The sequence below is a fragment of the Molossus molossus genome, unplaced genomic scaffold (assembly GCF_014108415.1).
Source record: "Molossus molossus isolate mMolMol1 unplaced genomic scaffold, mMolMol1.p scaffold_m16_p_6, whole genome shotgun sequence".
Classification (NCBI taxonomy): Eukaryota; Metazoa; Chordata; class Mammalia; order Chiroptera; family Molossidae; genus Molossus; species Molossus molossus.
This window is the reverse complement of record NW_023425399.1, coordinates 24,534,693-24,549,107: the sequence shown is the minus strand read 5'-3', so window position 1 is coordinate 24,549,107 and position 14,415 is coordinate 24,534,693. Positions and strand designations below refer to the sequence as shown.

Here is a 14,415-nt window from a genome sequence, read left to right as displayed (position 1 = left end):
GGGAGGATCCTCGTAGGGAAACCCGGAGCAATGTGTTGGCAGTCAGCAGCTGAGGCAAGGGTGGGAGGAGCATCGTTGTTTGTCAGTCACAATAATGGGGACTTCTGGAGCCCAGCTGTGGCACATGCATAAGCCTGAAGAGAAAATGGTCAGTGGGGAGGGAGAGGGAGACACAGACAAGACCCCAGGCACATACACAGACACTGGGCACATGCTTCCCAGAGGCACTCATTCACCCAGACCTGATTACAAGTGAAAGAGAGACACACATGCACATGTGCAGGGCTCACCGTAGCCCTGGGGTACAAATAGAGCACAACATCACACAATTGCAAAGCTACACAAATAAGCACAGGCACAGACCCAGACACAAGTGCAAATGTCCTTCACAGAGGCCCTCACAGGTAAAGACGCACAACCCCAGACACAAAGTCAGGTTTCAGAGCACACCCAGGACCCACAATAGATATTCCAGCACAAACTCAAAATAAGCACACATCATACAGGAAGGTGGCATCCAAATGCTCACACCACAGACACACAGACTCATGCACAGATCCACAGACACATGAAAGACATACCTGATGTGTCTAATTTGGGGATCCCCAGAGATGCATGTGTTTGTTTGGGTTCCCCAAGACTGAGCTATGAACATATTCAAAGTGCATCTGAACATTGGGTCAAGTAAGGTTTCCTGGTCCATGACTTGGGGTTCCCCCAGAGATCTCAGATCCCTACACTGGCACTCAAAGAGGAGAGGAAGAGAGGCCGAGGCTAAGTTGAGAACTTGGGCACCAGAGAGATGCCAGTGCTGTTGGAGTGACCTGTGAGAACAATAGGCTTTGTCCAGCCCTGATTTCACACAGCCCCAACCTAAGTATGACCCCAAACCTTAGCCTGTGCCCTGAGCCTGGCTTTGAACTGATATCACTGAGCCCTCAGGAAGAGCCCTCAAAGGCCACAAGGAAAAGCCAAGACCATGTTAGCAGGTGGGCCAGCCTGCCTGTCCCCTCCCTGGCAGGGCAGTTTGCAGCACCAGTCAGTTGAGCCACAGGTGGCATGTTTAAGGGCACATTTAGAGCTTCACGACTGGCAAGAGCAATCTGGACCCTGAGAGCCATGCTCCTGCCTCACCACAGACAGAGCCCATGGGTGGGAGGTGCAGGGACCTAGCCAGGCCATATGCCCAGGCCCACGTTTCTCCTGGATCCCACTGGGAAAATCTCCCAGGCCCTGCCCTGGAAGAACCAGAGCTTCCCTGAGCTGCCCTGCTGCATCTCGCATCCACTTGCCTTCACTCAAGGGACCTTCTTAATTGCTCCCACGCTGGCTCCTTGTCTCAGTGGCCAGTGTAGCCCCTTCTCTGCTACTAGCACCCAACACTCTCCAACCAGGCTAAGTGGAAGCTTGTGCCAGCTGCGCGCCAAGGGCCGGGAACACAGGGACAGATAACAGGCAGCACTACCTGTGCCGAGCATTTATCGTGTGCCAGCTCCGCTTTGCAGTCATCACACGCAGAAGTCATCGAATCACAATAGCTGACCCAAGTCCACACTGTGAACATACCGTCATCACCACCTTACCAGATGAAGGACCTGAAGCTGGGAGGAGAAGCAGCCTGCCCTAGGTCATGCAACTGGCAAGTGGCAGAGCTGAGACTCACAGGCAGAGGAATATAAACCCTCCCCAGCTGGCTGCAGATGTGGAAGTCGCAGGGACAGGGGTTCACCCAGGGCACAGATGTGGGCTGGTGTGGTCAGGGAAGGCTTCCTACAGGAGGTGGGTGGATGTGAGGAGTTAGGATGGTGCTGGGGTTGCAAATGGTCAGCTGTTGAGAAAATGTACACAGCTTCCAAGTCAGGCCCCACTGGGCTGGGATCTGGCTCTCACCCTCATTCATTTTGAGACCTTAGGCAGGCTCCTTTGGTTCTTGGGATCTTTGTTTCCTCATCTGTAAAATGGGAATCAGCGGTATTGTGACAATTAAATGAGTTGAGTTAGCCCATGTAAAGTGATTTGAACAATGCCTGGCACATAGTAGATGTTTTAAAAAATATTAATCATTGTCCTCACTATTATTGTTATGATCATGCTCACTCCTGTGTAAGACTCAGGTTCAGCGAGGTGAGGGAGGCCTGACACACAGTGGGTGCTCAGTCCCTGAGACACAGCAGTAGGGAGGCAATCCAGGAGGGGAGATGGCCCAAGCACCCCAGGCTGAGGCTCCCCCCCAGAACAACCAGATCAGAGCCCCATCCTCAACCAGCCCCAACCTGACTCTGGGCTCTTCTCCCACCGCCACCTCCGGGTGGCTTCCAGGCTTTCTCTGAGCGGGTACAGTGGCTCGGCGGGGCGCCAGAGCAGCCTGGTCCTGCAGGGCACCAACTTTAGCACCCGTGACGCAGACAATGACAACTGCCTCTGCAAGTGCGCCCAGATGCTGTCCGGAGGTGGGTGAAGGGTTCGGTGAAGCCCCATTCACCCACAGGGGGGGAGACAGGAGAGAACCCCGGAGACCGGGAGACAGGTACAGATGGAAACAGAGAGAAACACCAGAACTGGCGTAGAGACAGAGTGGTGGAGACAGAGATAGAAGTGCACAGGAAGAGGTGGAGAGAAATACAGATCAGGGAAAGACAGAAGGAAGCACAGTGTAGGAGAGACAGACAGACCCAGAAGGACAGAGAGTGACCATCAGAGAGAGATGAGCACGGTTTGAGGGATACCCACAGAGTGACAGACAAGCACAGAGACCATCTGAGAGAGAAAGTGACAAACGCAGGATGTTAGAGACGCAGAAGGACAGGGAGCATTAGAAACCCATAGAGGGAGATGGAGACTGAGGGAGTGGGAAGGAGGACGGCAGGGGAGGGAGACAGGGACATAGAGGAATTGAGGGAAGGGCGAAGGGGTGGAGAGGCCAAGAATACCAGCTAACGCCCAGCATCACCCTCCAGAGGCTCCAGGCTGGGTAGAGGGTCTGGTAGTCCCCCTCCGATCCCCCGTGTCCTCTCCCACCCAGCCCTGTCTCCTGGGAGCTGGCTTCCTGGAGGAGGCAACAGCCTGATTAGTCTTTGGAGGAGGGGGCTGCCCTCACCCCACTGGTGGGCCCCCAGCTCCCCAAAGCCTCTTCCTCCCCTCCACCAGGGTGGTGGTTTGACGCCTGCGGCCTCTCAAACCTCAATGGCATCTACTACCCAGCCCGCCGCCACCTGCGCAAGCTCAACGGCATCCGCTGGCACTACTTCCAGGGCCCCAGCTACTCGCTGCGCGCCGCTCGCATGATGGTGCGCCCTGTTGGCGTCTGACGGCAGCTGCGCGTAGAGGCTGGACACAGAGGAGGCAGGACTTAGGATCCCCTGGACAAGCTGGGCCCAGCACAAGACAAGTGCCAGAGCCCGGTCCTGGCCACCTGGGTCTCATGAGCCAGCCCTCCTGCCCCAGGAGTTCCCAAGTTGTGACATGGTGGGCATTTGGGGGTCCTATCTCTGCAGGATTCCTCTTGTCCTCTTCTCTCCAGTCCTCTTCAGGGCCTTCAGCCAGCTGGAGGGTCACAGTGTGACCCTGAGTGAGCTGAGAACAGACAGCTTGGCTCCTCACAGGAACGCCTGGCTAGTGGTGGAATTCCAGGTGGGTAGGAAGGTCTGTGCGGGCAGGAAACTGCTCAGAGGGAGGCCAGGTTCTGTCCCTGGGGTTGGCGGCAGGCCATTGCCTGTTTCAACCTTTCTCAGCCTTAAGATGTCCTTGAACTGTCTGTTCAAGGCCGAAGGGGCTGCATCTACCCCATAATAGGAATCATTCTTTCCACCCCACACTGTCCACCACTCCCAGCTTAGCCCTGGTCTGTCAGGGGCTCTAGGAGATCCAAAAGAGATTCCTTTACCCCTAGAAGGTCCCAGAACATGTTCCACAGAGAATAACTCGGACTCCTCTCTATGGTCAAGTGAGAGAGGGAAGAGCCAGGTTAAATCAAAGTGAATGGGCATTCTTAGCTGCAGAACTTGTCAGAGCCTTTAATGTCATGTATTTTGTGATTGCCCATGAAGGGGCTAGAGTGGGCAGCTTTCTCCAAATTTACTTATTTGAAAACGGGCCCTGTTTGTTCCAGAACATCTCTCCGGGCTGTGGATGTCCGTGGATAAAGCTAATTCTCAAGTGTCATGAGGAGGAGTCTAGGGCACCATTTCCCAGCCCAGCTACTGCTCATCCTTCCTGACTAAAAAGCCACAGTCAAGGTCTCAAACAGTCTCTAAAAACAGTGGAAGGAAACTTTGGATTCAAACAGACACACACCATCCCTGAAGAAGGGTCTACTGTGGTTCTCAACCTTCCTAATGCCGCGACCCTTTAATGTAGTTCCTCATATTGTGGTGATCCCCAACCATAAAATTATTTTTGTTGCTACTTCATAACTGTAATTTTGCTACTGATATGTCTTAGGTGACCCCTGTGAAAGGGTCATTCGACCCCAAAAGGGGTCGTGACCCACAGGTTGAGAACCGCTCTAGAACTAAGTTTCCTGTCTGTGCTACCGGCCAGTATTCTACAAGGCTCCTTCTGGCCCCAGAAAGCCAGCTCTTTGCCTAGGCCCTCAGCAGCCCCTCTAAGCCCAGCTCACCCAGGCTCAAGTACAGGCACTGGCAGGGACTGTCCACACCGCCTCGGGCAGGACACCAATCTCCAGGTCCTGATCCTCCCAGGTCTAAGCCGGGACCCTACCCATCTCTTCCTGCCCCATCCAGTGTGATGCTACAGCTGGGGGTCTGGAAGACCAGGGGCTTCTTTCAGAGGACACAATCAGAGAGGGGCCACAGTCACTCTGTCACCCCACCCCCATCACTGTGTCACCGTCTCCGGTCCCATTGAGGCCTACCATGTGCACTGTGGTACTGTGGGTAAGGCTTGGAGTCAGACAGACCTGCTCCAGTTCTTTGGACTTGATGACACTCTCCTCTCTGGGCTGTGGCAAGGAGGAGATGAGACCATGTATGTCAACTTCTGAATAGAGTCTGGCGTGAAGCAGGTGCCTAATAAATATTAGTTCCCAAAGAGCTGAATGGGGTGAGAAATTGACCCCTAGTGCATGTCATCCCTTCTCCTGGACCCGGGTAAGGTCAGCAACCCCCCTAAGCCCAGCTCACCCAGGCTCAAGTACAGGCACTGCCAGGGACTGTCCACACTGCCTCGGGCAGGACACCAATCTCCAGGTCCAGATCCTCCCAGGTCTAAACCGAGACCCTACCCATCTCTTCCTGCCCCATCCAATATATTGCTGTAGCCACAGCATTTATTTTATATTATGTGCTGGAGAGGAGACAAGGGCAAAGCTGTGAGCCCCAGGGACAGACTCCTCATTTGGGGTGAAGGCCCAAATGTCTGTCTGCACTCCAGTTCTCTAAAAAGTTCAAGAAGCTGATTTGGGTTACCCCCAGGCACCTGTTCTTAAATATTTACCCTTCCTTCTCCTGTTCCTTCCTACTCCAAGCCCAGGCTCTCCAGTGCAAGGCACAGAAGTCCTCACATAACAAGGTTCACATAACAAGAAGTCTGGAAGTAGATTCAGGTGCGGTTAGATCCAGGGGCTCAAATGGTGTCCCTCTTCATCTGTTGGTTCTGCCATCTGCCACGTTGACTTCATTCCCAGTCATGTTCTGTCCTGACAGAGGGCCCCACCAGCCCTAGGCTCATGTCCTCCCAGCTCAGCATCTCTAAGACAGAGAGCTCCCCTGTCCCAGCAAAGGCATAATTCTCTCCAGCCAGGACTGGTCCTGTGCCCACTCCTGCACTTATCATTGTGATTCTGATTGACCAGACCTCGTCACATGATCATGCCTGGAATCAGGGGGTGGGGTCAGTCCTACCCAAGTCATGTAGACCAGCGTGGGGAAACAGACACTGTTTCAGGAAGCAGTGATGGTGGGAAAGCAAGAACCAGTCACCACTTTTTCTCTGTCCGTCTCTGCAACTCCCATCTCTTTTCTCTCCATTTATGCCTCCTCTGCCAGCCTCCCTGACCCCAAGGCCTGGCCCCAGGCTCCAGCTCATCCCCAGGTTGCCCCAGACTATCAAGGACACAGCTGTGTCCTGCCCAGGAAACGTCAGACCCTGCTTCACAGTACTGGCTCTGTCCCTGGAACAGCCTGGCCCCCTCCGAGCCTCCATTTTCCATCTGTGCGATAATGATGGAACACCTGCAGACCTCCAAGGGCCCTCTGACAATGGTGCTGACTCATGATGGCTGCAGACAGACCAGCTGAAGGACTCCAGGCAGCACAAGACCTTGTGGGGGACATGGCTGGTGCGGCCTTGGCCCTGGCCAGGTCTCCAAGGGGCCACTGCTCATAGGAACTGGCTTCTGGGATACCTGCACCTGCAGGCTCCTGTGCAGAATTCTTGTCACCTCTTCCTACATCAGACCACGGTCCTCTCCATTTTAGTGAAGAAATTAGAGCTCAGAGAGGGAAAGGGTTTCATCTAAGGTGGCCAGTCACCACCACAGTGCACATGACTCTATAAGCTGCCTCCCTCTTCCAGAGCTCTCTGGAGGCATTTTGGCAGTGACTACAAAAAATGTCAGACTGGTGTCTCCTCCACCAATATCAAGGGCTGAAGGAACTTTCTGGAAAGCTCTCCAAGACCTGTCTGTCTTTCCCACTGGCACCTGGTAGGTCCTGATGGAGCCAGACAGACAGAACAACGTTCTTGAGATCCCTGCATGTTCCCAGCAAAGGCAGTCTCCATGCTGGGGGAGAGAGGTCACTGTGCACACCCCAGACACGACAGCCACGGGCAAGGTAGAAGGTGGCCCTTCGCAGGGAATAGGGGAACAGCCAGCATAAGAATGGGTGTCTTGGTGGCTGGGGGATTTGGCCCCTTTTTCCAGATTTTCCATGTCTCCATGTCTGTGTGAGCTTCACCTCTCCCATTTAAAACCACTTCAGAAAGCCATCAGCGTTGCCTTGGCAACACCAGCAGTAGCATCATTTGATGGAGCAGCCCTTCAGAGAATGGAATCTGGTCCAGGCCATGTCCAGCAGAAATATGTTCCTTTCTTGTGTTAGACTAATGTGGGCATACACTGCTGATGTCCTCGTGTGGCCTGAGGGCAGGGAAGTCCAAAGGCCTGTAGTATCCACCGCATTCCTGCCCTACCTGGTGAGACCTCCCTTCCCACTTCTACACAAGGAGACTGGGATCTAGTTCACACGGAAGTCGGGCAAGGTCGACGTGGTGGACATCCAGGCCTGGCACACACGCATTTATTCACATAGCAACAGTGCACTGCGGTCAGGGCCTGGATGGGGGACGGGGATGGAGCAGTGAACAAGACACACAGCCACAGGTCCGGACTCACAGAGCTTAACAGGCAACAAGGACAGACTGGCCAAAACCAGAGTTTTTTAAATTTAAAAACTAAATTAACAGATTTATATATTGCAAATAAAATAAATAGGGGGTAGAGATAAAAGATTACAGGGGGCTTAACTTAGGGTGATCAGGGAAAGCCTCTCTCATGAAGAGATGATACTTAAATTGAGGATGAACATAAGGTGAGGAAGAGGCAGCCAGGGGAAGAACTATGGGAAGAATAGGCCCACTAGGGGAACAGCAAGTGCAAAGGCCCTGAGGTGGTAACAAGGAACTACAGGGAAGCCAGTGTGGCTGGAGCAGAGTGAGCGAGGGGGAACGTGGCGGGAGAATGTGCCCTCCGAACACCTACACCAGAGATCACCTCCCACCCCAGTGCCTGCCAAGGCCTGGATCCAGCCACCACTCTGCCTGAGTCGCTGTGGAGCTGAAGCAAACTCCTGCCCCTCTCTAGACCTCAGTGTCACAACCTGTAAAATGCAGGAAAGGGTTGTCTGAAAGGCATCCACATCCTGTTGGATAAATCTGGGTCCAGAGCCTTGTTGCATCCACTGCCCAAGCTGAGTGCCACGGGGGGGATCAGAAGGAGGAGAGTGAACAGTTCAGAGTGGCTCCTGCACACGGTCAGCCGGGGGACTTGGGTGGAGATAGCGGGCATTGACTGTATGCCTTCGCCAAGCTAGTTCTACAGGCACCATCTCTGAATCCTAGCAGGTTCTATCCTTACCCCATTTTACAGATGGAAACTGAGGCTCAGAGAAGTAAAGTGCGTTGCCTGAGGTCACACGGTGACTTAGGGTACAAGCTAAGCTGCTGTAGCTAAAAGATCTCAAAATGCAGTGGGTTAATGGTTTCTCTTTGGGCTTGAGCAGGCCTTCTGAAGACAGGGTCCCAGATGCCCACCAGCTGTCCTGGAGAACTGACAATCTCCACTGGAGCTGAGTTGTCCACGGCTGGTGGGTGGCTCTGCCATGCTCGACCCCACGTTCCCTCTGTGAGGCCAGAGCAGCTGCACCCAACGGTGCCGTTTCCTAACTGGCGTGAAAAGACACAGGACACCCAGACCTTCTTCCCTTTCCAGAACTCCCCTCTCACCAGGCCTGGAAGGTCCCAACAGCCTCACGATAGGCCCCTCCTCCAGGTTTTCTCTCTCCTGGCCTACAGTCAGGCCCCTTTTCCTGCCTGGAGCCTTCAGTGGCTCCCCAGTACCCTGAGAATAACTCAAACACTCAGCTCACGGTCAGGGCTTCTCACCACCTAGCTCAGTCCGCTCCAGCTCCACCTCTGTCCGGGTTCTCTGTCCAGAGGCTTCGGGCCTAAAGCCTTCCTTCTGAAGGAAGGGTCCCCGATGCCCATCAGTTGTCCTGGAAGAACTGCCCATTTCCACTTGCCCTTTATGTCCCTGTGGCACAGAATGCAGTGGCTGTCCTCTGCAAGGAACATGTTTATTGGTTCTGCCCTCCGGTACTGCGGAAATCTGGGTCCCAGTCCCACTTGTGCCCCTAACAAGAGTAACACCAGAGCCTCCAAAATCCCCACCAGGGCTTAGAAAATTGTAAGGCAGCCAGGACAGGGCTTGAGCTTAGTAAGCTCTCTGTGATGGTATCTCCGACAGTTCCCCACGCCAGGCACCTTGTGAAGAACTTCCGCTAGAATATCCCTGAAAACCTCTTGACAACCCGACGGGACAGTACTGTCCTCATCTCCTCCTTTTACAGAGGGTGAAGCGAGGCCCAGAGAAGTGAAGTCACTTGTCCACAATCACAAAAAGGAGAGGTTACAGAGGTGGCGTTGGACCCGTCACCTACCCCAACACATGCTTCACCTGGATCTTCTGTTCCCTGCGACCAAGGTCAAAGGAATAAGTAAACATACAAACATTTGCTGAGTTCAGGCTGGCCGGCCAGTGCTGGAAACTCACACAGGAAGATAAAGGCCCCTGTGCCGCTGGACCCTCCTGGGGCAGGGACAGCACCTTCCTTCCTGCTCTGACTTCCTGGCTGTCCTGCTCTGGCTTCAGAACACATGGCCACAGGCCCACCACCCCCAGTTCTTCTCTGAGCAGGACTTAGTTTTCTTCCTTGTCAACATTCTTGGCCTTCTCCCTGTGCCCTGGACAGGGGAGGGACAGGCCACACTTATTGATTCCAAGCTGGGGAGGCGGGAAGCCCCTGGCTGGCTGAGGCCCCTTCTGTCAGCCTTCACCTGTCCCTTGGTGCCTGGGACAGATGTCAGGACCATAGTCACTAGGTCTGACTGTATCCACAAATCAGAAGACTGGACTAGCCCCTTCCCTCTGGGGGTCTCACTCTTCTCCTCCATAAAATGGGAGTGAGCAGCCCAGCCCTGCTTGCTACACAGGGTTGCCATGAGACTCAAATATGCTAGTCCCTCCCCTCAACAAATATTTATAGGATACCTACTAGGTGCCAGCAACTGTGCCAGGTACAGGAGATGTGGCCAGGAGTGAGTGGGAAGAAACAGAAATTCAATAGAAAGTAACCAAACAACAGCCCTGGCCCATGTGGCTCAGTTGGTTGAGTTTGTCCCATGCACAGAGAGGTCACCAGTTCGATTCTTGATTCTTGGTCAGGGTATAAGCCCAGGTTGCAGGCTTGATCCCCAGTAGGGGGTGTGTAAGAGGCAACCCATTGATGTTTCTCTCTCTCTCTCTCTCACTCTACCTCTCTCTCTCTCTCTCTCTTTCTCCCTTCCTCTCTCCAAAATCAACAAAAGCATATTTTAAAAAATAAGAAAGTAACCAAACAACAAAAAATACAATGGAAGTGATAGGGAAGATAATATGGTGCTGTTGGAGCAAAGATATCAACTTAATGGGGAAAGATGAGAAGGAATTGTAAGAGGAGAAGGAATTAGGTGACCAGGGAAAAGGATTCCAAGCAGAGGGAATAGCACATGCAAAGGCCCAGGGGCTGGCCCCAGGGAAAGCCTCAGAGTATTCAGGCAGAAGAGGCCACAGCTTTGGTAGGCAGGGCCTTGGGTACCAGATTGAGAAGAGGACACAAGAAGATGTAGCCTAAACAGGAAGCCAGTGCGCTGGGGTAGCTCAGAACCTGCATGCTTTCTCAGCCTCCAACATGAGTGTACGCACTTGAGCAAGGTACTTCCTCTCTCAGAACCTGGGTTTTCACTCCCGATGGAACAGGAATCACAATCCCTATTTTGCCAGGGTTTTAGAGAAAACCTATCCGCTGTACATGAAAGACCTATTCTGACACAAAAGACCTCTCCAAAAATGATGACCACTGTCATTTTCAATGCAACCTGTGGCATTTCCGGGTTTTCCCATTATTTCCTGTTTCTTGAACATTTGTCATTGACAAAACTTGGTAGCAGACAACTGGGAGTGGACCTCAAAGCTTGTAAGGAAAAATTTTAACTGAGAGAAGCCAAGCCATGCATGTGTTCATTTCCTGTGGTTTGGGAAAGGACTCCAGGGTTCCACAGGAACCCAGTTTGAGAACGATAACCCAACAGCAAGGTAAAGGAGGCTATAACAAGCCTGACCCAGCTCCTAGCTGGAAACATAAGAGGAAAATGGACAAATAATGACACATTCATATCCTGGAAGTGAGTATTCCCTGGGAAGGGGAACTAGGGCAGCTTTTGAAGTGCCAGGAATGTTCATCTTGACACACGTGCGAGTTACACACACGAGTTCTGTTTGCAGGAATTCATCACATTGTGCCTTTATTCACATACTTTTCTCCACATATGTTTCTCTGTACATGTGCATGTTGGGGAGCAGGGATCATACAAATATAAAATATACTGTAAACACAAAGAAAGCTATTTGGAGGAAAATAAAGTTTGCAGAAGAATTTGGCAATAGCTAAAAAAGGTTCATTTGGATTTACCCTTTGACACAGTAATCCTCATTTCCAGGAATCTGCCTGGAATATATGTTATACATGCACAGTTATTTATTGTAACTTCATTTGTGTTAACAAAAGGCGATCAACCCAAACAAATAAACTATGGTACATCTATTTCTGCATGTCTAACTAGCCCATCTTAGTGGTGAAAAACAACCATGAATTTTGTTTTGCTCATGGGTGCTGTAGGTCAGAACTCAGGGCACCTAGTGGATGGCTTGTCTTACTCTGGAAGGGCTGGGCCTCAGCTGGAGCATCCAGATGGATGGGGGTGTCTGGAAGTTGGGGTGGGGTTGGGAAGGCTGGAGAGGTGGGAATGAAATCATCTGGAGGCTTCATTTCTGTCACTGGGCTGGGGTGACTCAAAGGCTGGGCTTGGGTAGGACAGCTGACTGGCCACCTATGCGTGCCCTCTCCGCATGGCTTGGGCTTCCTCACAACATGACGACTGGGTTCTGAAAGGACACATGCCATCTGCAAGCATTCCCAACAGGACCGGCAACGTAATGTGCGGAGCCCAGTGCAAAATGAAAATGTGGGGTCCCCTGTTCAAAAAGCAGGAAAAAAATGCCAGTGGGGGTACTGAAGTATAAAGCTTTTCCCCGTCTCTCAACCTGTTGTGGTGGGTTTTTTGTTTTGTTTTGTTTTTTATTTACTGCTAAATGTTGTTCTAAGTAAAGAAAAATTTAAAATTTGAGTTGTGTCCATGCGTTTTATCATTCATCTTTGTTCTGTGCAATGATGGTTTTAGGTGCAAATGTAAGAGCGTTTAACTCACGTGCAGAGTCACTGATATCGCACCACTGGTATTTCATAACTCACACGCGTGTGTGTTTCATTCTCCCCAGAACAGTGGGGATGCTGCACCAAGCTAACTGAACTGCTTTTATTTCACTTCCTGATGTGCTCACATGCTATCAACACTCTCTGCTTCCTACTTGCTGATGAGTGAGGAAGACTGAGAGGAAAGGGAACAATGGGATGCCCTATGTTTCCCTCTCTATGTCATCATTTTTAGTGTAAGTGGTTGGCTAACACAGGAAAGTGACATGAATAAGAAAGGATATGATAAGCTTCCTTGGCTGTCTGTTTCTTAGAATGCCACTGCCTTTTCTCCGTGACCAAAGGAACCCCAACCTAATCATAGACATTACAGGCTTCCCTGTACTAACTCTGCGTCTCTGAGTGTCCATGCGTGTGGGTCCACCACGAGTCTATGGGCATTGTGAGCACTATATGTGAATGGTGGACACCCATATTGTGAGTGTCTCTTCTGCCCATGTGCATGAGCCATTGCCCCATCAGACTTCACTTCCAATACATAGGTTCAAGGGTAAAATTAAGAATGTCAAGATGGTGACAGCAGAGCATTAAAACAAGAGAGGAGCCCTCTGAGCGGGGGCCCTACATGCAAGGTAAGCATGTTAATGGAAGCAGCATGGAAAATGTATATACTAATAGGGTGGCAAGGAACTAGTGTACACGTATCCTCCGCATAGACACATCTCCACCATCCCATCAGGTTTCTCTTACAAAATACAAGTTCAAAGATAAAATCATTAAAAATTTCAAGACCACAGCAGAGCATTAAAACAAGTGACTATCCCTTCTGGCACAGGGCCTGAACACCGTGTGCTGCTAAAAACGTCACACACCCAGGAAGTTGGTCCTGGCTCCAAGCCAAACAAGCAGAGCTGCATGGCCTTCGGTGACCTGGCATGGAAAAGCACAGTACAGAAGCCCCACTTCCACCGAGTCTGGTCCAAGCAGTCACAGAGCCCAGCCCAGATTCAGGGGTTTGTGGTCATAGACCCCCCCTTCTTGATGGAAAGAGTGTTAAAGAATGTACAGCCTTTTTTTTAAAACCACACACACACCATTTTGAATGGTAATGTGGTCATATAAAGATCACATTTCCCCCTGGCCGGTGTGGCTCAGTGGATTGAGTGGCATCCCAGGGACTGAGAGATTTGGTTCAATTACAGGTGAGGGCACATGCCCAGGTTGCAGGCTCGATCCCCAGTAGGGGGCGTGCAGGAGGCAGCCAATTGATGTTTCTCACATCAATGTTTCTATTTCTCTTTTCCTCTTTCTCTAAAAAGTCAATAAAAACATTTATTTTTTAAAAATCACATTTCCCAGACTCCCTTGATGTTAAGTTATGGCATGTGACCCAGGCAATGATATCTAAGAAGAAATGTCACATCAAGAAAGTGGGAAAACTGGCCAGATGAAGGGGTGCGTCCCTGCCCCCTCCCCTTTTCCTTTTATCTGGGTGCAGCTGTGATGGCTGGAGCACCAGCAGTTTGGACCAGAAGTGAGGTTGAGGTTGAAGTTACACCCGGGGCTTTTCCTTTGATCAGGATGCTGCTCCGCCAGCCCTGGACCACCCAATACAACCTTTAATCTTATTTAAGCCACTGTTGTTTGGGACTTAAAATCTTAACTGATACACATTTTTCTCAGGGACTTGTGGGAAGACACAAGATGAAAAAAAAACAAAAAGAGCCCAGAATGCTGCCTGGTGCTAACTCTATTGTGATTCTTTTCAAAGAAAGGGTTTTTCAAGCAAGATTTATTATTATTATTATCTTTCTGGCTCTGCATCATGGCTGGTGTGGTCTCAGAACTCAGAGCTGATCAGGTCATTCTCATGTTTACAGTTCCTTCCAAGGCTACCCCTGCCCCTGACCCCAGAGTACAGAGTGACGCCCTGGGCCCTGGCCCCTCCTGCCTGTCCAGTCTCAGCTCACGGGCCGCTGCCACCCCACCGTCTGGAGCGCTGCCCGGGGAGCACAGAAGAAAAGCAGCCCAGAGACAGGTCCCGAGTCCTGAGTCAGGCTGCACCTGACCAGATTCACTGTGCACTTTTTAGCTCCTTGAGCCCATAAAAGTTCTGTTTTGCAAAAACACAGGTGGAAACCTTTACGGGTGACGGATATGTTCATTAACTTGACTGTGGTGATGATTCCAGGGGTGTGTACATATGTTAATGGTTCTTATCAAATGGTTCACCTTAAATATATGTAGTCTATTGCAGGTCAGCTTTACTTCAACAAAGCTGTTTTTCAAAGTTACTAAATTAGATGTTAGATGAGATACAAGTCACTCTTTTCTATTGGTGCCCAAATTTCCTCAGACATAGCATTGA

The 14,415-nt window shown here is 51.3% G+C and overlaps 1 protein-coding gene across 1 annotated transcript in view; it reads left to right on the top strand.

Moving 5' to 3' along the window:
- ANGPT4 (angiopoietin 4) overlaps nucleotides 1-3,454 on the top strand; it is a 32,097-nt gene extending 28,643 nt beyond the window's left edge. The window contains exons 8-9 of the mRNA XM_036245337.1: nucleotides 2,320-2,450; nucleotides 3,148-3,454. Coding sequence (XP_036101230.1) covers nucleotides 2,320-2,450; nucleotides 3,148-3,308 — 292 coding nt within the window. The 3' untranslated portion in view covers nucleotides 3,309-3,454. The remainder of the gene's footprint in view (nucleotides 1-2,319; nucleotides 2,451-3,147) is intronic.
- Nucleotides 3,455-14,415: the final 10,961 nt, after the last annotated feature.